Genomic DNA, 21,067 nt, shown 5'->3' with positions numbered 1-21,067 from the left:
CAATATGAAAGGACATAATAGACAATTATGTCATAATCGTGCAGCCCTCTCTCTCCCCTACCTCACTCCCTTTACCCATTTCCTTTCAGCGCTCAACAGAAACCCAATCAGACGAGTAAGAAGGCTTCAGCAGGGAACCAGGTGAGTCAGAGTGTTTTATGAGTTGTAAAAGGGGATGTTATGAATCTGGTGTAGATCAGAAATAATCAGAGAACTTGGTTTGGACAATCCTGTTGAGTTTTTCTTGGAAAGGATTCTCTTTTCTGCATACTCTCTGTTGTTCTTTTGTTCACCTGTCTTACATCAGATAATATGTGACTTATGTGTCTGTCTAACATGTTACATCTAAAACTTAAGCTAGTTGTTGATCGCTTGTGATCTCTCTCTCTCTCTCTTTTACCACTGTTTTCTGCCACCCATTCAATAATCAGCTTTTGTGGCTACTTATCTAGTACAGATAAGGAACAATATTTAAAGATGAAATTGGCTGTAAAAAAAGGAATATTTTAGAATATGGTCAGTTAAATGTCTATACACAGTCTGTGGAATGCTGTCACTCACAACAGACAATAATTTCCACTCATTCCTCAGTATAAATAAACAGACAAACATTTTCCATCGTTCTAGGTGGCAGCACGAGAATGCAGAATACAGCATAAAGCATCAATTAATTTTAACTATATACATCAATTTTAAAAAACTTTGTTGCTCAAGTAACATTTTCAAGAAGAATATAAATTATAAAAAAAAGCACTTATCAAAATTAACCTGAAATATTCCTTCAACATTTGTTAAAATATACTGGCCCAATGCTGTGCAACAAAAGTTGATCTCAAAGCACTTAAGGACCAACCTCTTAGTTAAAGGAATAGTTCACCCAAAAATGAAAATTCTCTTATTATTTATTCACCCTCATGGTATCCCAGGTGTGTATGACTTTCTTTCTTCACCAGAACACATTTGAAGAAAAATATCTTAGCTCAGTAGGTCCTTAAAATGCAAGTGGATGGTGATCCGACTTTTGAAGCTCCAAAAAGAACAGATAGTCAGCATAAATGTCATCCATATGACACAAGCGGTTAAATTAATGTCTTCTAAAGCGATACGACCTCTTTTGGTGCGAAAAAAGATCAATATTTAAGTTCTTTTTAACTCTAAATCATCACTTCCGGCAAGCTTCACGAGAGGTTGGAGATCTCTTGTGTGATGTATTCACGTTGCCATGATACTCCACTCAGTTGAGACATCCAGGATAAGCACAGGATAAGTGTTCCTCCTCCTCACTTGTAAACAGCGCTGCTCTTCCAGCTGTGATGCACGTATGTCAGTTCTTGCATGTTTTAAATGCCAGTGCGATTACGTCACACGTGCGTACCGCTGACGACTGGAAGCATGATTCAGAGTTAAAAAAGTACTTCAATATTTATCTTTTTCACACCAAAAGTGATCGTGTCTTTTAGAAGATATTAATTTAACAGCTGGTGTCGTATGGATGACATTTATGCTGACTGTCTATGAATTTTTTGAGCTTCAAAAATTGGATCACCATCCACTTGCATTTTAGAACCTGCTGAGCTAAGATATTTTTCTAATTTTCTTCAAATGTGTTCTGGTGAAGAAAGAAGGTCATACACACCTGGGATATCATGAGGGTGAGTAAATAATGAGAGAATTTTCATTTTTGGGTGAACTATCCCTTTAAGTGTAAGTTTCTCCTTCCACTTCATCCTCCCTGTTTGAATTTATTGATGGTCTTACGTGCTGATCTGTTCATACTTCTATCTCCTGCACTCTCCACTGTTCAGTATTTGCTGCTCTCACACAGTGAACACATTCTTTCATTTCCCACTGTGCTGCATTTGTGCTGTTACTGTTTCATAACCAGAACATGTCCTCATTATATTAAACTTTTTAGTGTTTGGATTGTAAGAATGTGTGCTTTTTACATAAAAATATGGTGTGCCAGGAGAAATGCCCGTACCCGCTGGTGCCATCTTAATGGTTTTATTCTCTCCCCTCTGCTGATGTTTTAGGGTGCCGCCCCTCCTCCACCCAGTCAAATTGTACGAGTCCAGTGTCTGTAAGATTTACCTATTGTCTACCAACATCAGTTTCTGTGTTTGTGTGTTTGTGTATACAGTATATGTGTGTGGAAAAACCTCTTTACATCTTTCAACTCTTAATGTTCCACACTTTGTCTGATGCTGCAGTCATGTAAATCAAAAACATACCCAAGACATTCTGGGACTCAGAAATTCAGATTTTTTACAACTCGTACTTAAACAGCTCAAGTCATACAGTGTGTATTTCATGTATTTTCATGCACTACATTTCCCTGAAGACTCCTCAATCAGTCTGGATACCCAACAGTCCAAAACATGACTCATTTGACCTTTGAACTCATTCTGAATCCTGATTTGTCCAGAGGTGTCTTAAATTCAGACTGTCTTACGAAATCTTAAACCACATCCTGATATCATCTTATTTTAACTTAATTTATCTTGCTGTAATTCATCATTTGAATTTCTCTGAATCACTGTAAATAAATATCTTCTGTTCTTAAATGACTGCCTGTGATTGAACCTACTTACAGTTTGCAGCCTTGTAAACAGAATTGTATGTGTGTGTGAGGTTATGCGCTAATGTTAAAAACAGGTTGGATTATGAACCTCCTCTTTGATCTCAGTCAATTTGGTGTGTGTGTATTTAAGATTTATGATTTTGAACAAAAATACTGCTGTACTGCAAACTTTAGGCAGGTACAGTCACAAAGTAAAGAAATTTTTTTTTTTTTTTTTTTGTAATTTGTTTTTTGAGGTTTCATTCAAACGGTAGGTAATGAAACAATGCATTAAGTGTAAAGGTGATATCAACATTTACAGTGCCATCTTGGATTTAAATGCTTAAGGTTACATGTTGTTTATGCTACTGAAAGAACAACTTCATGATTGTTTGTAATATTTTTTAATTGAATGAATAAGGCACAGGATGAAACTGTGTTTTCAAATTATAGAGTGGGACGATCAGGGACTGTGAGCCAGAACATGACTCACATTTCCTATTGAAACGGGATATTTTGGACCTTTCCCCTCTTCTCCATTGCCATCCTGTCTCTCTGTTTCCTTTGCTTTCTTCACCTCTGCTCTCTCATCCTTCCATTTTCTCTCTCTTATCCTCATCTATCTATCTATCTATCTATCTATCATTCTATCTGTCTATCTGTCTATCTGTCTGTCTGTCTGTCTGTCTATCTATCTATCTATCTATCTGTCTGTCTGTATATCCATCCATCCATCCATCCAATTTGAATTTGCTATTTTTTTTATTGTCAACAATATATACAGTGGTGACCTGTTTTTTTCTTTTTCTTTCACCCTTACATTTTCTACCATACTGGAGGACCAGAGAATCTCAGCCTTTGCCTCATGCTTCTAATGTACCATGAACCCAGACTGTTCACCTCTGACCCCTGTCTTTGGCCCCACAGGTGATCCGCAAAGGCTGGTTAACCATCAACAACATCGGTCTGATCAAAGGAGGGGCCAGGGAGTACTGGTTCGTGCTCACCGCTGAATGCCTGTCCTGGTTTAAAGATGATGAGGCGAGTATAAAACAGCATTAGAAATTTGTAATCTTTTATTAATTTAATCACTTTATGATGTTTATGGTGAGTGTTTAAAACAAGATCTACATTTCCCATAGTTCCCTGTGCAGTTATGGTAAGTGAGAAGGAACGTCCCCATTGGTTCCCATTGGCTGGTTTCTGTGTCAGTCACACTTTGTGGTCTGTAAGGCGGGCTGCCATCTGTCTGCCTGTCTGTGCCTGCTGTACAGGTGCAGGAAGTTCTGCACAGCAAGTGTAGACAGGCAGACAGACAACGCTCTCAGTCAGTGGCAGCATGGCCTGCTTCTCTGGACCGGACACCGGAAATGTGGAACAGATAATGTATTTCTAAATACAAAAATACTCACAGGTCCCCTACATGTTTACATATGGGTAGTTGACAAATAACATGTTTTGGACTTTTGTTTATTGGCATCAAGATTTTAGGTTAAAAATTATATTAATGTACAAGGCAAATTTTATTTTTAACTGCTTTGACTGGCCACTTTTTCTTTTAATTTCTTCTTATTCTTCTTCTTCTTTTTTTTTTAAAGAGAAAATTCCATTCAGTTTCTCAGTTGGTATGAAGTCATAACTGCATGAATAATAATTATAAGAGAATTAATAAACTGCTGTTTGAAACAATAATTTTTGATGTAGTACAGCATGTCATACAGCAGAACATGCCAGCTTTCCAACAGTATTCACATCATTGCATTTATTATTTTTTTCTTGCCTTATGCCATTTACTGTTTCTGCTTTTGCTCACGTGAATAACTGTTGATTCTTTTAAAAAAAAGAAAGCAAAAACAATGAATTCACACATTCTTAATCAACAGTGCATTTAGATAGCAATACAGTGAATAACTTTGCAGTATTGAGATGGTTGTGGATTAGAAGGTAACCCTTTTCTTGGTTATAAAACCTGTCTGTTCTCCACTTGTGTCCCAGCCCCACAGATCCACATTTTTAAAACAAATTTTCCCCATATGTCTTCCACTGAATCAATCATTTCTTGTTTCATTGGTTCCCTATTCTCCTCTGTTTCGTTTACTTCTATTTCTTGCTCCCTTTCCCTAGTTTACCCCCACCATCTCTTTCTCTTGGGAATAGAGGCATTTGGACTGGGTCACCCTGACATAGCTGGAACCCCCCCAAGTCAAACTAACACACAAACACACACTCTCAGACACACACGGATATTGATATACACAAAATCTTAGAAATTAAACATGCACAGTCGTAGACACACTCATCCGCCCTTGCTCGACTGCCAAATACATAGGACTGCATAAGCAAACAGTAACTTTAATAAATATTGAAACGTAAAGCCAGAACTTCAAATGTAGAAATTCATATAAACATGGGTGAATTTTCCTGAAAGTCAAACACATTTGTACACAAGCTCATAAGCATAAGATTTTATCATATACGGTCATGCAAACATACACCGATCAGCCACAACATTAAAACCACCTGCCTAATATTGTGTAGGTCCCCCTCGTGCTGCCAAAACAGCACCAACCCTCATCTCAGAATAGCATTCTGAGATGATATTATTCTCACCACAATTGTACAGAGTGGTTATCTGAGTTACCATAGACTTTGTCAGTTCGAACCAGTCTGGCCATTCTCTGTTGATCTCTCTCATCAACAAGGCGTTTCCATCCACAGAACTGCTGCTCGCTGATGTTTTTTGTTTTTGGCACCATTCAGAGTAAATTCTAGAGACTGTTATGCGTGAAAATCCCAGCAGATCAGCAGTTACAGAAATACTCAAACCAGCCCATCTGGCACCAACAATCATGCCACGGTCCAAATCACTGAGATCACATTTTTTCCCCATTCTGATGGTTGATGTGAACATTAACTGAAGCTCCTGACCCGTATCTGTGTGATTTGATGCACTGCACTGCTGCCACACGATTGGCTGATTAGATAATCCCATGGATGATTGTTGGTACCAGACCGGCTGGTTTGTGTATTTCTGTAACTATTGATCTCCTGCGATTTTCACACACAACAGTCTCTAGAATTTACTCAGAATGGTGCCAAAAACAAAAAACATTCAGTGATCAGCAGTTCTGCAGATGGAAATGCCTTGTTGATGAGAGAGGTCAACAGAGAATGGCCAGACTGTTTGGAACTGACAAAGTCTACGGTAACTCAGATAACCGCTCTGTACAGTTGTGGTGAGAAGTATATCATCTCAGAATGCTATTCTGAGATGTGGGTTGGCGCTGTTTTGGCGGCACGAGGGGGACCTACACAATATTAGGCAGGTGGTTTTAATGTTGTGGCTGATCTGTGTATAAACTCAGAAATAACATACAATTCTCACCCACATTCACTACTTATATATACTCTTTGGATCAATCAGCAAGGCTTTTCATAAAATTAACATTAGATTTTACATCTATGGTTTTAAGCTAAATAATAGTATTATATAAGTGTTATATATAGTATAAAAGTTGGCTTATATACTATAATTTCATATACTCACAATATTACTTATGTAAGTAGAAAATAACTTATAGAATAGAAGTTGGCTGGCTGCACAGTTCCTGCAAAGTACTGCTGAATCCATTATTTCTTTTGTATATGCTCATATACAACCTCTGAAACCTGCCTGGACAGCTTTTTCAATTCTACAGTTGAATACTATAACGAATTTTTATGTTATCTCTACATAAGAATGTACGGCCTCTTCACACATTTTCCTTTGCCTCGTTTTTGCTCTGCACACAATCGCCGCAGTAATTTCTCCAAATGTTTATATTTGCCTTTATAGAACACTTTATGTCTTTTTCTCCCTATATATCTGTTTTCTGTCTCTCCATCTCTTTCTTTGTCTTTCTCTTTATTTAATTTTTTCTCTGTGGTTGGCAGTCTCTCTGGGGCCATACACATTCCTGGGTGAAAAATTGTAAGACTTTGTCCAAACACCATCCAGCCTCTTAGAGCCTCCTGAGAGAGAAAGAGAGAGAAGAAGAGAGAGAGATACAGCCCCTCACCCCTTGCAGCAGATTACATTGCAGTTCTCACACTTTCTGCATGCACACACGCATTCACATGAATATTCCTGAATTTAAAATAAAATAAAATAAAAAAAAACAACTTCGGTCATACTTTTATACAAACTGTCATCAAACATCCTCCTAGTTCCCTTCCTTTCTGTACATCTGTCCCAGGAGTAATGACATTCGTGGGCTGGGACTGCTGGTTTGGGTTAATCAGCGCCCAACACTAAACAGACATGCATTCCTGCAATCTTCCATCTCTCTTTCTGAGCTGAGCTTCATGAGGGAAAACAGATGACTCGTGCACCCCTCCACTTGTGTTTGCCATCTGCATAATCACCTCTCCTCCATGCCTCATGGCACATGAGTTAACATGCATACATGCAACTGCATGATTACGCTGAAAAATCTAGGCCTTCTGGGAGCATCTGAAGTTTCTTTACGACGCAAGCAAATGTTCGACGTAAAACTAAGACAACTAGCCTCACACCTGGAGTTCCACAAGGAGCTTTTATGTAAACCATATGTGTGCACGGTTCGGCCAAGTACATTCACATTTACACATACACACCGGTAATGTATAATGGAACAGTCTTAGCTACATATTATGAAGCTGATGTGCAGTACATGCAATCTTTTTGGTCCAAACCTGCACAATCAACCTGAATCCTAGACAACCTGAAAAACAACAACTGTCATTTTTGTCATTACTGCTAACAGCGTTCACCTGTCAGTCCACAAAGACATGCAATATCACCAACAATGGCAGAGGAAAATGACAAAGTGAGACAGAGAAAGTAAAGAAGCTACGATTGACCGTTGTAGACAACAAGCCAACATAGCAGAGCCTGACTTTTCACCTGCAAAATCATAGTGTGTGTTTTTGCTTGTGTTTGAGAGTTTACATCTGTTCTAGTGATGTGAGTCCATGCACAGTCTAACCAATGTGCAGACTACTGTACACCAGCAAGATCCTGAACAGGTAGTCTGAACACTGGGATGACGGAGCAGGAGATAGTTCCAGCCCTCTCTGACCCTCTCTCTCTCTCTTTTCCCCTTTACTTTCTCTTTATCTATTTCAATCGCTCAGTCCAACCCTGCTGGCCCATGACCTTAACAGGAGGCAGTAGAAGATGCAAAATAAACAGGACCGAAATAGTCTCCATTGCTTCTCTCTCATTCTCAGTCGAGATGAAGGGAAGGTAGAGGACGGAGAGAGACCGATTCCAGATGCCCGTTTACCCGTTCATGTCCTGAGTCGCAGCATTGCTGTTTTTCCGCATCGGCGTGCAGTATCCAGCCTTGACGTGGCACTTTTGCTCCCACAGCCGGCTATCTGGCAGGACGTTTATGGAAGGCATAGCAAAAAAGAAGGAAAAAGGAGTCAGAGAAAGAGAGGGAGGGACCCCACTAGCCATATAAGGGTTGATGGGACCCTTGGGGAATCAACTTTGGAGTGTGTTTTTTTTCAACTCCTCTCTTTCCAATCTTTTGGTCTGACTCGCTCCTATCCATTCCTGTCTTTCGCCCTCCGTCCTCTCGGTACTCCCAGCCAACCTCTGGACTTCCTTTCCTCATCTCTCTTTCCCTCACTCTCTCTCTCTCTCTCTCTCTCTCTCTCTCTCTCTCTCTCTATCTCTCTCGCTAAAGCGGTACCAGATGTTGTATTCATAACGCCAGCCTGCCATTTCTAAGTTTTTTTTTTTTAACCTCTAAAAACTCTGGCAGGAAGTGGGCCCCTCTGGAATGAAAAAAGTTTTTGAGGGGAGCTAAAAAGGAGGGGTGCAGAGAGTCAAGTTGGACAAGAGAAGGAAGGAGAGATAATGTGATAGTTTAAAAGAATAGTTTACCCCTTAATGAATGTTTAGTCATCATTTTCTCACCCCCATGCCATTCCAACCCGGTGTTATTTTTCTTCCTTCCATGGAACACAAAAGGAGATCTTAGGCAGAATGTACAAGTAGCTCTTTTCCATACAAATGGAAAGCTCCAAAATGGACAAAAATAAATAATACCGTAGTATTAAAAGTAGTACTAAAAGTAGTTCATGTGATTCATGCAATATATTCCAAGTCTTACGAAGCCATATGATAGCTTTGTGTGAGGAACAGAGCATTATTGATTCATAATCTTTCCCTTGTCCATTGTTATTTAAAAATTATTCACACTTATACTCACTTTAAAAATGGCTCCTTTGGATGCCAAAAGCCAGTGGTTCTCACTTGTCACATAACCAGTCGTGACATTTTAAAAAAACTTGACAGAAAATGATTTTGTCAGTGAATGATTACTTTTAAAGACTTTGAACATTGCACACTAATCATATGAAATATTTTTATGATACAGTTGAAGTCAGAAGTTTACGTACACTTAGGTTGAAGTCATTAAAACTAATTTTTTAACCACTCCACAGATTTAATATTAGCAAACTCTAGATTTGGCAAGTCGTTTAGGACATCTACTTAGTGCATGACACAAGTAATTTTTCCAACAATTGTTTACAGACAGATTGTTTCACTTTTAATTGACTATCACAATTCCAGTGGGTCAGAAGTTTACATACACTAAGTTAGCTGTGCCTTTAAGCAGCTTGGGAAATTAAAGAAAATGATGTCAAGCCTTTAGACAGTTAGCCAGTTAGCTTCTGATAGGAAGTGTACTGAATTGGAGGTGTACCTGTGGATGTATTTTAAGGCCTACCTTCAAACTCTGTGCCTCTTTGCTTGACATCATGGGAAAAGAAATCAGCCAAGACCTCAGAAAAAGAATTATGGACCTCCACAAGTCTGGTTCATCCTTGGTAGCAATTTCCAAACACCTGAAGGTACCACGTTCATCTGTACAAACAATAGTACGCAAGTATAAACACCATGGGACCATGCAGTCATCATACCACTCAGGAAGGGGACGCATTCTGTCTCCTAGAGATGAACGTAGTTTGGTGCGAAAAGTGCAAATCAATCCCAGAACAACAGCAAAAGACCTTGTGAAGATGCTGGAAGAAATAGGTAGACAAGTATCTATATCCACAGTAAAATGAGTCCTATATCGAAATATAGCCACTGGTCTAAAACCGCCATAAAAAAGCCAGACTACAGTTTGCAAGTGGACATGGGGACAAAGATCTTACTTTTTGGAGAAATGTCCTCTGGTCTAATGAAAGAAAAATTTAACTGTTTGGCCATAATGACCATCGATATGTTTGGAGGAAAAAGGGTGAGGCTTGCAAGCCGAAGAACACCATCCCAACCGTGAAGCATGGGGGTTGCAGCATCATGTAGTGGGGGTGCTTTGCTGCAGGAGGGACTGGTGCTCTTCACAAAATAGATGGCATCATAAGGAAGGAAAACTATGTGGATATATTTAAGAAACATCTCAAGGCATCAGCCAGGAATTTTAAGCTCAGTCGCAAATGGGTCTTCCAAATGGGCAATGACCCCAAGCATACCCCCAAAGTTGTGGCAAAATGGCTTAAGTCAAGGTATTGGAGTGGCCATCACAAAGCCCTGACCTCAATCCAACAGAATTTGTGGGCAGAAATGAAAAAGCATGTGCGAGTAAGGATGCCTACAAACCTGACTCAGTTACACCAGTTCTGTCTGGAGGAATGGGCCAAAATTCCAGCAACTTATTGTGAGAAGCTTGTGGAAGGCTACCCAAAATGTTTGACCCAAGTTAAACAATTTAATGGCAATGCTACCAAATACTAACAAAGTGTATGTTAACTTCTGACCCACTGGGAATGTGTTGAAAGAAATAAAAGCTGAAATAAATAATTCTCTCTACTATTATTCTATAACATTCTTAAAATAAAGTAGTGATCCTAACTGACGTAAGACAGGGAATGTTTTCTACGATTAAATGTCAGGAATTGTGAAAAACTGAGTTTAAATGTATTTGGCTAAGGTGTATGTAAACTTCTGACTTCAGCTGTATATTAATAGGGCTTTTTTGTATTTTTCAGATGAGTTAGAACGCACTCTCTGTTTTTTTTTTTTTTTTACGTTGCTGGCTAGATTGCCTAGCTGATTTTACAAAATACTCACACTTTCCAAGAAATGTCTACACACTGCGATCACGTTGTTAAAACACAATCACTGATAGTGCCATCAGATGGCTGTTTTTCATTTTTACTCTTTCATGAACCAGTGTTTCCTTCACATTTTCATCCCTTGTTCCTCTCTTTCTTTCCCACATCTCCATTCCGTTATTTGCAATGTAATCCAAGCCGTTTCCTGAGACCCCAACCCCTCCTGCACAGACAGAGAGAGGGGGAGCTCTTTTTCTTTTTCTTCTTTTTTTTTTTTTTTTCCTGTAGAAATGTTGTGTTTTAGAGCCTTGGTCCAAATAATGACTTCCACATGTGGGTTCTCACTCTCTATCTCTCAATTCCTCTTTCATTCTTTCTCTCTCTTCTTTTCTCAGTACCTCACTCAAAGAGTGAAAACTTGTGGTATCTCTTTTTGTGTGTCCTAGGCCTGAAGCCATTCTAAGGATGATCACATGAATCTACATTAGATTTAATACTTTTGATCTCTTAAACACAGCTGTCTTTGTTTCTACGCTCCTATCTCTCTCCCTCCCAGTCATCTTCCCCAGTTCACACCATTTTTGAAAAACTCATAATTCAATTTGTTTACACTACACTGAATGCTGTTTAAGATTTTCATTCTCTGTCTTAAAACCTAGACAGCATTTTTGGGAATCATAGACAAGTTCTAAAGTATATACACTCAAAAATGATGGCCAAAAATGCTGTCTTGGTAGGAAGCTCACTAGGTTTTAATACCGATCCATTTGTCTATTTCACATGATACACCTGAATTTTTTTAGCATTTGTGAAAATTTTGAAAATAATGATTTCAAAATATACAGTGGGGTTCAATAGTCTGAGACCACATTAAATATATGGGATTCAAAATCTAATTTAAACTGAAAATAAACCAAAAATTTCAGGATTCTTAAAAATATTTAAACAGAAATGTTATGACATAAAAATTCTGCAGTATTTCCATGTCACTAATCAAATTAGACAATTTGGGACATTGATCATGTTAACTCTTTTATACAAAAAGTCAGATTTCCTTGCTTCCGAATCATGCTGGATAACAGGGGCCGGTTGCACCAGCTATACGTAAGTTACAACTTAGCCTAGTTGTGGCGTAAATGGGCACTAAGTCACAATTTATGCACTACTAAATAATTGAGCATTGCACCATTAAACTTAGGTAGGACGTAACACTACGTATAAACTAAATATTTATGGAAGCCTCCGACCAGGAGTAACTAATGGAATAAAAAAGCAGACTGATATTTTATGACATCAATGAGCTCATGTTTTGCGTGACAGGCTTCAATCCTTTCGACATCCAGTATGATGTTGACATTTACAGTCATTTACATTTACGAGAGAGAGAGAAAAAATCTTACTTTTAAGCAGCTCTTCAGCATGTCAAACTGTGCGGTTTTCAGGGTGCTTCGACTGGTGTCAACACATTCAAAATATATATAGGATATTAAAATGAATAAATGTCTGTTTTTCCAGCCTTGTTGTATTAGCATTTATTTATCCCCCCTTATTTATTTTAGATACAGTTCCTATAATATTGTTATTTACATAGGGCAAATATACTATTTATCAAATCTACTTTTATTACATATCCTGTTTCAATGGGGATATCATTTATTACAGCTGACATTTACGTGAGCAAACAAGGTTTGGACTACGCATTACTTTACAGAGAGCTTACGACCTACTAGTTAAGTCTTGCCTTAAGAACAGGTGGTGCAATTAAATCAAGCACTGACTTAGTTACAAACTAACTAGTAGTTACTAAGCCCTTAGTGTGAACTTTACATCTCAACTTACATGAGACCTTACACACAGCTGGTGCAACCCTACCCAGATCGTCAGGCTTTGCAAAAATTTCAGCTTCAGCTCGAGTGCACTCAAAAAGGGGGCATATCAAACCTTCTGATAATTATGTAGATTTTTCAATTTCAATTCAAATTTTTTTTTTTTTACAAACTAGAAGCATTTTCCCACTATTGGGGATGCTATTTCATTTCTGCAGAGCTACGCGCCCACTAGAAGCCTGCGGTCGGCTAAGGAACGTCGCCTTGTTGTACCAACACAAAAAGGCACCAAAACACTTTCCCGGACTTTCGGCTTCATCATACCACGTTGGTGGAATGACCTTCCCAACTCCATCCGTGAAGCTGACTCATTTTCTGTCTTCAAAAAACAGCTAAATACACATCTTTTCCATGAGCACTTAACCAGTCACACACACACACACAAAAAAAAAACTTTATTCTGTTTTGAATGCTACTATTCTGATGCTAGTGGAACTTTGTAATATGGCACTTTTCGTACCACTGTCTCCTTAAGATTATTTGCTTATGTTTTCCTCGTTTGTAAGTCGCTTTGGATAAAAGCATCTGCCAAATGAATAAATGTAAATGTAAATGTATTTAAGAGCACTAGAGCTAAGCGCAGCGCTATGCCATAAATCATAAGCGCAAAGTCATTTGGCATGGCCATGAAGTTTTGGTATTTTCGTGCAAGCATGTGCTAAGTCTAGGCGCAAGTGGGTTTGGCGAAATCTCTAATGGGCTGGGTCGAGTGCAATTTAATTTAATAAGTGTAATAAACTGTTTTTCACTGGTTATTGCAGTGTCTGCATCCTGTATAGTTGAGTCCCTGTCAATCACCAGTGATATAAACAAAGACAGCACATTCATAAGAAGCTTGTAGTGTAAATGGACTTTATGCAATGAATTAGAATAATATAAATATTTCTGTGACAGTGACACGCTCCTTTTGTAAGCATAGAAATGTGATTCTTGTGAGGATTTGGATGTACGTTTCGTTAAATTATAGAAGTGTAAGTATTATTAATAGTTTTCATCTACTGATACACAAATCATGGCTAGTATTAACAGTGATTGTATCTTCACGCACTTCACTTCTACTGGTCGATTTTGATTTTGACAAATTAAATTCATTTTTTGAAACACGAAATTTTTTTACCAAAAATATTTCTAAATTCAAATTACAATTCAAATGAAATTAAAATATAATCAAAATAATGAAGTGGTCATAAAAATCATACCAAATCCAAAGATTTTACCCTCTCCAACTTCTTCCACCATCCTCTTTTACAGTGACTAAAAAAATCACTCTATGACAACAGGTGGAAAAATACCAATACAAATAAGATCAAAAATACAATCGTAAATATAAATATAATAATAAAAAAACAAACCATGACCTATTGATAGTTTTACACAAATCTCATACATTTTTGTTCCATAAAACGGCAAGTGTCAGGGACATAATTTGATGCTCCAAAATATTGGACATGAAGTTAATTAGTTAGTATGGAATCTCCAAACTGCAAATGTAGGAACTGAATTTAGACTTTGCGCTGAAAACAGACGTGCTTTTGAAACGTCTTAGCTCAGTTACCTATTTCTCAGGAAAATAGCAAATTGCACTTTGCACCTCTTCATTACACCCATAGTTTACGCACATACAACCACAGGTGGCGAAAACACTCCCACCCACATCCATTTGCGCTTTGTGCTGGCACAAAAATCACGCTTAGAATTAGTGCTGTCACGAAAATTGGATAAGAAGTAGCGCACGGTCTTTGCGCGTAGCGTTGCGCTTTGCATGCTTACTAAAATAGAGCCCGTGGTCTCATGTTTGGACTGTACTGTGTATTTCTCAAACACTCAAATGTTTTGCACTATAGCACATGATTTAATGGATTGATATAATCAATATAATTTTTTATGAACTATACTTTATTAAACTAGATTTTTTGATTTGTTATGTTATTAAGGTGCTGGAAGTGTCTTTTTCTGATTTTATTTGTAACTTTTTTTTCTTCTTTTTTTTTTAACCTATCTAGTTTTATCCACATAGTTTTATCAATGTTTTATCCATAATATTTATTTCCATCACTGCATCACAATTCTTTATTAAGAAAAAAAATAAGAAGACTATTAATAGACTATAATTGTAGTTTGATTTCTGTACTAAATGTCACCCCTTAGGAAAAGGAGAAGAAATACATGCTTCCTCTGGACAACCTGAAGGTGCGAGACATAGAAAAGAGCTTCATGTTCAGCAAACATGTCTTTGCCATCTTTAACACAGAGCAGAGGTCAGTCACACATCAACACACCCACTTACTTGTTCAGAGAACTTGTTTTTTCTATCGCTAAAATTACGTACGAACAAAAACACACTCTCAGATAAAGTACATGGCACATGAAGTAGATGTTACAGTGTATACGACTGGTTGATGTGCGGCAGTAGACTGGGTTCTGGAGACACAAGGACTTACAGACAAACCACACTGACCTGTGTGTGTGTGTGTGTGTGTGTGTGTGTGTGTGTGTGTGAGTGTGTGTGTGTGAGTGTGTGTGTGTGTGTGTGTGTGTGTGTGTGTGAGTGTGTGAGTGAGTGAGTGTGAGTGTGAGTACTCTGGCATTAGCAGATGGTAATGTTACTTAAACACAATCAAACTTATCATTAAAACAAAATACAAACAATTCATTCACTGTCTACACAATTAACTACTAAATTTTCTTCACTGTCTTCACTGAATTGAAGGTGATTCAGGACTTTATGGCCACGTTCACACAGCAGCAGAATACGGTTGTCAGAGCTGTTTTGAGTGCTTAATACGGTTATGTTCACACACGGTTCGGTTATTTACGAGAGTGACTCATTCTATAACCGAACTGACACCCGCAAATTTTAAGGTCTCACAACCGCATTCTCGACAAACCTGTGCTGTGTGAACGGAACGTACTGGACAACTAGTTGTCAGTTATGTCATGTACAGTGAGAGACACGCGGAACTGTACATGCATGTACCTCGTGTGATTCATGTGGGGTTTGTTTACTCACGGAGACGGAGAAATGATCTGTATCATCCAAAGATCACTGTAGGGTTGTGACTTCGGTTGTTAGTTCATACGGACAGCATTCGAACTGCTACTGTAAGCTGTTGTATGAACGGGACATTTCAAGACTCAAGACTAAATACGGTTGTCTACTCAGACTGCATCCCTGTCTCATTCCACGGCCCTGCTGGAAGAATGCACTTCTCTGATTTCCCATTTTTACTGCACATTGACTCTTTGCGTATGTGGGTTGTATAATATCAAATGTTTTTCCACCAATGCCTGTTTCTCAGAGTTTGTAAAGTAAACCATTACCAAACTCTCTCTCTCTCTTTCTCTTTCTCTCATATTGTCCTGACTAGCAATTTGATTGGTTTCTATTTCTGTGGCTTGGGAAAACTCAGCTGACCCAAAGCCCACACAACTGTATAATAAAGGTAAAATACACCCAAAAATTAAAATTATGTTCTTATTGACATACCTCTTGTTCTTCCAAACCCATATGCTGTTATTTTTTCTGTGGCGTGAAAAAGAAGAAATTTGGACAATCCTAATTTGAAGAATAAAGAATCCTTACACAGCTCTTAAGCCCTCAACCATACAATGGCTGTTAACAGTGACCACCACTGTCAGGTTCCATAAAATTATCCAAAAAGTTGTCCATACAACCTGTGAGCTATATTTCAAGTCCTCTGAAGCCATGCGATAGCTTTGTGTGAGGAACAGACCCAAATTTAAGATGCCCCAGGTCACTATGGCCGCTTTTCCACCATCGATAATGTATAATTATCAAAGACAAATATTTTCTAACATAAACACTCTACCTCCACAGTAATACTTCACAGAGAGTGAGGCGGGAACAGGGGGCGCAGTAGGACACATTTTGACACATTCCTGGCCAGTGGCGTGGCTCTCTCTCTCTCTCTCACTCTCTCTCTCTCTCTCTCTCTCTCTCTCTCTCTCTCTCTCTCTCTCTTTCTTTTTCTTTCTCTCATTTTCTCTCTGTCTTTGACATTCTTTCCTAACAAGTGCAGCCTCTTTCATTTCAGAGTACGGGTGTGTCTGGGATTGATTAGCTGCTTAATTGGAGAGATGTCGGTATGCTGTGGTGAATGCACACACACTGTCACAAACTCTGTCTTACAAACGCACACACATATGGCTTTGACACAGAGGAAGGCATGGCAGACTATTGTAAACACACCCTAGGCTGCACCACAATCAATCAGATGCTCTTGCATGGTACACACACACACAAATATTCATCACTCTAAGCACTCTGTATAAAGATATTCAAGCTCTCACACACTCCATACTCATTCCCGCTCACAAGCAAGAACATACCACCCAGCACTCTGAAAAATCCCCTTTCGCTCATTCTCACTCACTTACTTCAAACACAGACTCTAATGATCTGATGTTTCACACTGTGCCATCTACACCCACCAACAAGAGTCAGAGCAAGCAGTGATGTCAGGTGGCAGAAGTAATTTTGCCACAGTGGTGACACCAGTCTGTCATGAGGAAGAGGAAAGTACACACACACACACACACAAACATACGAAAAGTGCTCATGAGAAAAGCATAGAGCATGTTCTCATCCACCTCGATGCGTGTATGCGTCAATGCATGCACATTTGGGTCTTTGTGCTTTACGTTCAGGTTTCGATTGTAATGCCATGTGGTTCTGTGCTATTCTTGTCTCGTTCAGGACCATAATTAAAGGAATGTTCTGGGTTCACTACAAGTTAAACTCTATCAACAACATCTGTAACATGCTGTTGATTACCACAAAGGCATTTTGATTTGTTCCTCAATTTGTAAAAACAAACAGAAATCGACGTGTTTACAATAGTTCTCTAACAATGGAAGTGTATGTGGTAAGACATTCTGGAGGGTGTTAAAGCAGAAATATGAAGCTAATAATTTTGTTTGGACTTTGTGTTACTGATTTTTATGGGGTTTTCTCCATGTAAACAGTACTTTAAAATATTTATTTATGTTGTATATTTGCACGCATTATGTGAAAGGTATCCCGTTTACTGGTTTTACATGATCATGACTGGAGTTGACAAATTTGATATGTTACACAGACTGGGTTAGTAAGAGATTTTATCACAAAAATTTTATCTTAACATGTATATTGTTTCTGTCTTGTGGCTGTACTTTCGAAACAGTGTGTATTTTAATGGTTACTATGCTGGTATTCCTTGCCCAGTAGACTTTTACTTTAAGAGAATAGTAAACACAGATTTTGTTTGTTTTTAAAAACTGATGGATGAGTTGAAATTACTTTTGAGGTAATCGACAGCATGTCACAGATGTTGCTTAACTTGTATTAAGCCTGTAGCATTCCTTTAACATGCATCTAAGACTTTAGCACATGATCTAAGGTTTAGTTCGAGGAAAACTCCATAATAAGTCCAAGAAGAAGCTAAATAAAATCCTTTGGTAAAGTCAGAGCCATACTCTGTGGTTTGGAACAGAAAATAAAGTTCAGGGTATTCATGACCATAGTGGTTGTCCTGTCATAAATGTCACGAACTACCGATGAATTTAACCACAAAAAGTATCCCATGTATTACACCTTATTAGGAGGGACTGCAAAGTAAAAGATGTTTGGACTCTTGAATCAGTTCCAGTAGAGGTTCTAGCTTGTATGGAGCACTGGGCGAAACCCCCTTCAGCACCCCACCAATGAGACGGCTGGTGGACTTCAGGGCACCCACTTTTTTGTGTGGGCGCCTCGTACTGCCCTTGGCAAGATGCCGCCCTGGGCGGCTGCCCATGTCGCCCTTGCCTAAATCCGCCCCTGATCAGTTCATCACTTGACATAAGCAGTTATACACTTAAACGTCAGATTAAGTCATAATGCAAGTGGTTATAGCAAAGTTACACAAGGGGTTTTAGGAGGATTTCTCATTTATAGTAATAGCCAATTAGTAGCACTGAGTTATAACTGTGCTTGCAAAAACTGCATTTTGTAACTGAGTTTTGAATGGGATCCAAACATGTGAGAATGTGGTTGGTTTGGTGTGTGATTTTGTTTCAGTGTGTGTGAGTTGCCTGTGTCCACACACATGGGTGTTTGTGTGCGTGTGTCCGACTTGACCCCAATCTCAGGTCACGTTTTTACAGACGTATTCTTATCAGCCACAGACTAAATCAAATACACATTGAACATTATACTTTAAGCCTCTTACCCCACAGGCACAACAAACAGAAACAATAGCCACAAAAAAAGAGGGAGAGAAACAAAAAGAGAAGAGGAACAACAGAATAATTAGGGGGAATGTGAAACAGATGGAGAGAGAGACGGGCTCCAGATTCCTGCCTCTTTCGGAGCTGGGCTGGCGTGAACGAGGGGAAAAAGAGAGGGAGACAGGTTGAGAGTGACTGGGTTAAAAAGGTGAGAATGGGAAAGCCGAATAAAAAAAAGGTTAGACAGAACAACAAAACCTTCATAAAATAAATCAAAAAGAAAGAAAAAAAGGGATAGATTATCCAGAAAGAAAAAAATATGTCATAATTTACTTACTCTAATGTTGTTTCAACAACTTTCTTTCTGCTATGGAGCAAAAAGGACATTTTAGGCAGAATGTTAGCCTCAATCACCATTCACTTTCATTGCATCTTTTTTCCATACACTGAAAGTGAATGGTGACTGAGTCTAACATTCTGCCTAACACCTCCTTTTGTGTTCTACAGGAGAAAAAGAAAGTCACGTGCATTTAGATCAACATGAGGCTGAGTCAATTATGACAGAATTTTTATTTAAGAGTGAACTATCCCTTTAAGAAATAACAGCAGAAGTGATGAATGATGAAAAACAAGAGTGATTGATGAAAAGAGGGGTGACGAATACAAGAGAGGGATCGAAACAGACATGACTGAATCAATATTCACGTCAAAGAGGACAGGAGGGGTGGTTGGTGGTTTGTGGTTTTGAATGGACGATGTGTGCGAGAGAATGAGAGATGTGTGCGAGAGAATGAGCATTTGTTTGTGTGAGATTGTACATGCTGCCATGGGAACTGGCTAACGAAAGATTACTTTCGCCGTAGGAACGTGTATAAGGACTACAGGCATCTGGAGTTGGCCTGTGACACACAGGAGGAGGTGGACAGCTGGAAGGCCTCTCTGCTGCGGGCCGGGGTCTACCCTGAGAAAACCACAGTAAGCACAGCGAACCCAGTGGCTTGTGTACTTGATCACTAACCCCTCTATCCTTAACTTCACACTGTTGCAAAACAATGGTTCCAATTAGAACCAAAAAGAGCTTTTATGACCAGATGATTTAGAGCAATTGGAAAACCTTAATAAGTTCCACAAAGAAGTCTTTCTTCTGAAGTATGTTCATGCTGCTCTTTTCCACACAGCAAAAATTAGAAATTGACCAGAGACTGTCAAGCTCTAAAAAGAGCAAAAAAAAAACAAAACAAAACAAAAACAACAACAACACAAAAACATATAAAAGTAGTCCATTCTACTTGTGCGCAATATCCTCTAGAGCAGTGGCGGCTGTTGCTTTTCAAAAGTGGAAAAGAACGGACTCAAACTACTACTCAAACAGTGAAATATCGAAATGAAAATAATTAACTAAGCTCAAAACAGTTTTTGCAACAAAACTGGAAAATATCCAATAATGAAAGCTGAAATAATTGTATTACATCAGATAATCAGATTACAAGTAAATCCGCATATATCTCCGAGCCACCAAACGCTCTTTGCACTTAACATTTCATACGCTGTCAATTACGTACATCATCATTTCAATTATTGTGCATTTGTTGTGAACTCTCGCCCATTTGAGAGCTCGTTTATCATTACCAATCGTTGTGTAAAGAAGCCGGGCTTCCTGATGGGACAAAGATACATTGATCGAAAGCCCAATGTCCAATTGGCAATCAGTTGCTGATCTAATTCAAATAGGGCTCATGATGCTCACATAGACTCCCAAAGTAGCACAGCATCTGGGCGGGACTAAAAATTACGTTGTGGCAGTGGGGGCATGGTCGAGCGTTTGTCTGGAGAGAGAGAGAAAGCGGTAAGTGTGCACATACCTGAGCGCTATAATGTCTAACACCTGTTTCTTTTTTTTTTTTTTCTTCTCCCCAATTTGGAATGCCCAATTCCCAGTGCGCTCTAAGTCCTTGTGGTGGCATAGTGACTCACCTCAATCCGGGTGGCAGAGGATGAATCTCAGTTGCCTCCACATCTGAGACCGTCAATCTGCGCATCTTATCATGTGGCTTGTTGAGCGTGTTACCGTGGAGACATAGCACTTGTGGAGGCTTCACGCTATTTTCCGCGGCATCCACGCACAACTCACCACGCGCCCCACCGAGAGCGAACCACATTATTGCGACCACGAGGAGGTTACCCCATGTGACTCTACTCTCCCTAGCAACCGGGCCAATTTGGTTGCTTAGGAGACCTGGCCGGAGTCACTCAGCACCCTGGATTCGAACTTGCGGTTCCAGGGGTGATAGTCAGCGTCTTTACTCACTGAAGTACCCAG

At 39.0% G+C, this 21,067-nt stretch overlaps 1 protein-coding gene across 3 annotated transcripts in view; it reads left to right on the top strand.

Annotated features, from left to right (window-relative positions):
* The window catches only part of LOC127416134 (dynamin-3-like), a 65,817-nt gene that overhangs the window by 24,540 nt on the left and 20,210 nt on the right, over positions 1–21,067 (top strand). For 2 of the 3 annotated variants that reach the window (XM_051655289.1, XM_051655290.1), the window contains 5 exons: positions 90–141; positions 2,034–2,063; positions 3,488–3,601; positions 14,689–14,798; positions 19,611–19,722. In XM_051655289.1, coding sequence (XP_051511249.1) covers positions 90–141; positions 2,034–2,063; positions 3,488–3,601; positions 14,689–14,798; positions 19,611–19,722 — 418 coding nt within the window. The remainder of the gene's footprint in view (positions 1–89; positions 142–2,033; positions 2,064–3,487; positions 3,602–14,688; positions 14,799–19,610; positions 19,723–21,067) is intronic. The other variant, XM_051655288.1, reaches the window with a different exon arrangement.

Source organism: Myxocyprinus asiaticus, chromosome 25, assembly GCF_019703515.2.
Source record: "Myxocyprinus asiaticus isolate MX2 ecotype Aquarium Trade chromosome 25, UBuf_Myxa_2, whole genome shotgun sequence".
NCBI lineage: Eukaryota > Metazoa > Chordata > Actinopteri > Cypriniformes > Catostomidae > Myxocyprinus > Myxocyprinus asiaticus.
The sequence above is the reverse complement of the archived record's forward strand: the minus strand, read 5'-3'. Positions and strand labels throughout refer to the sequence as shown.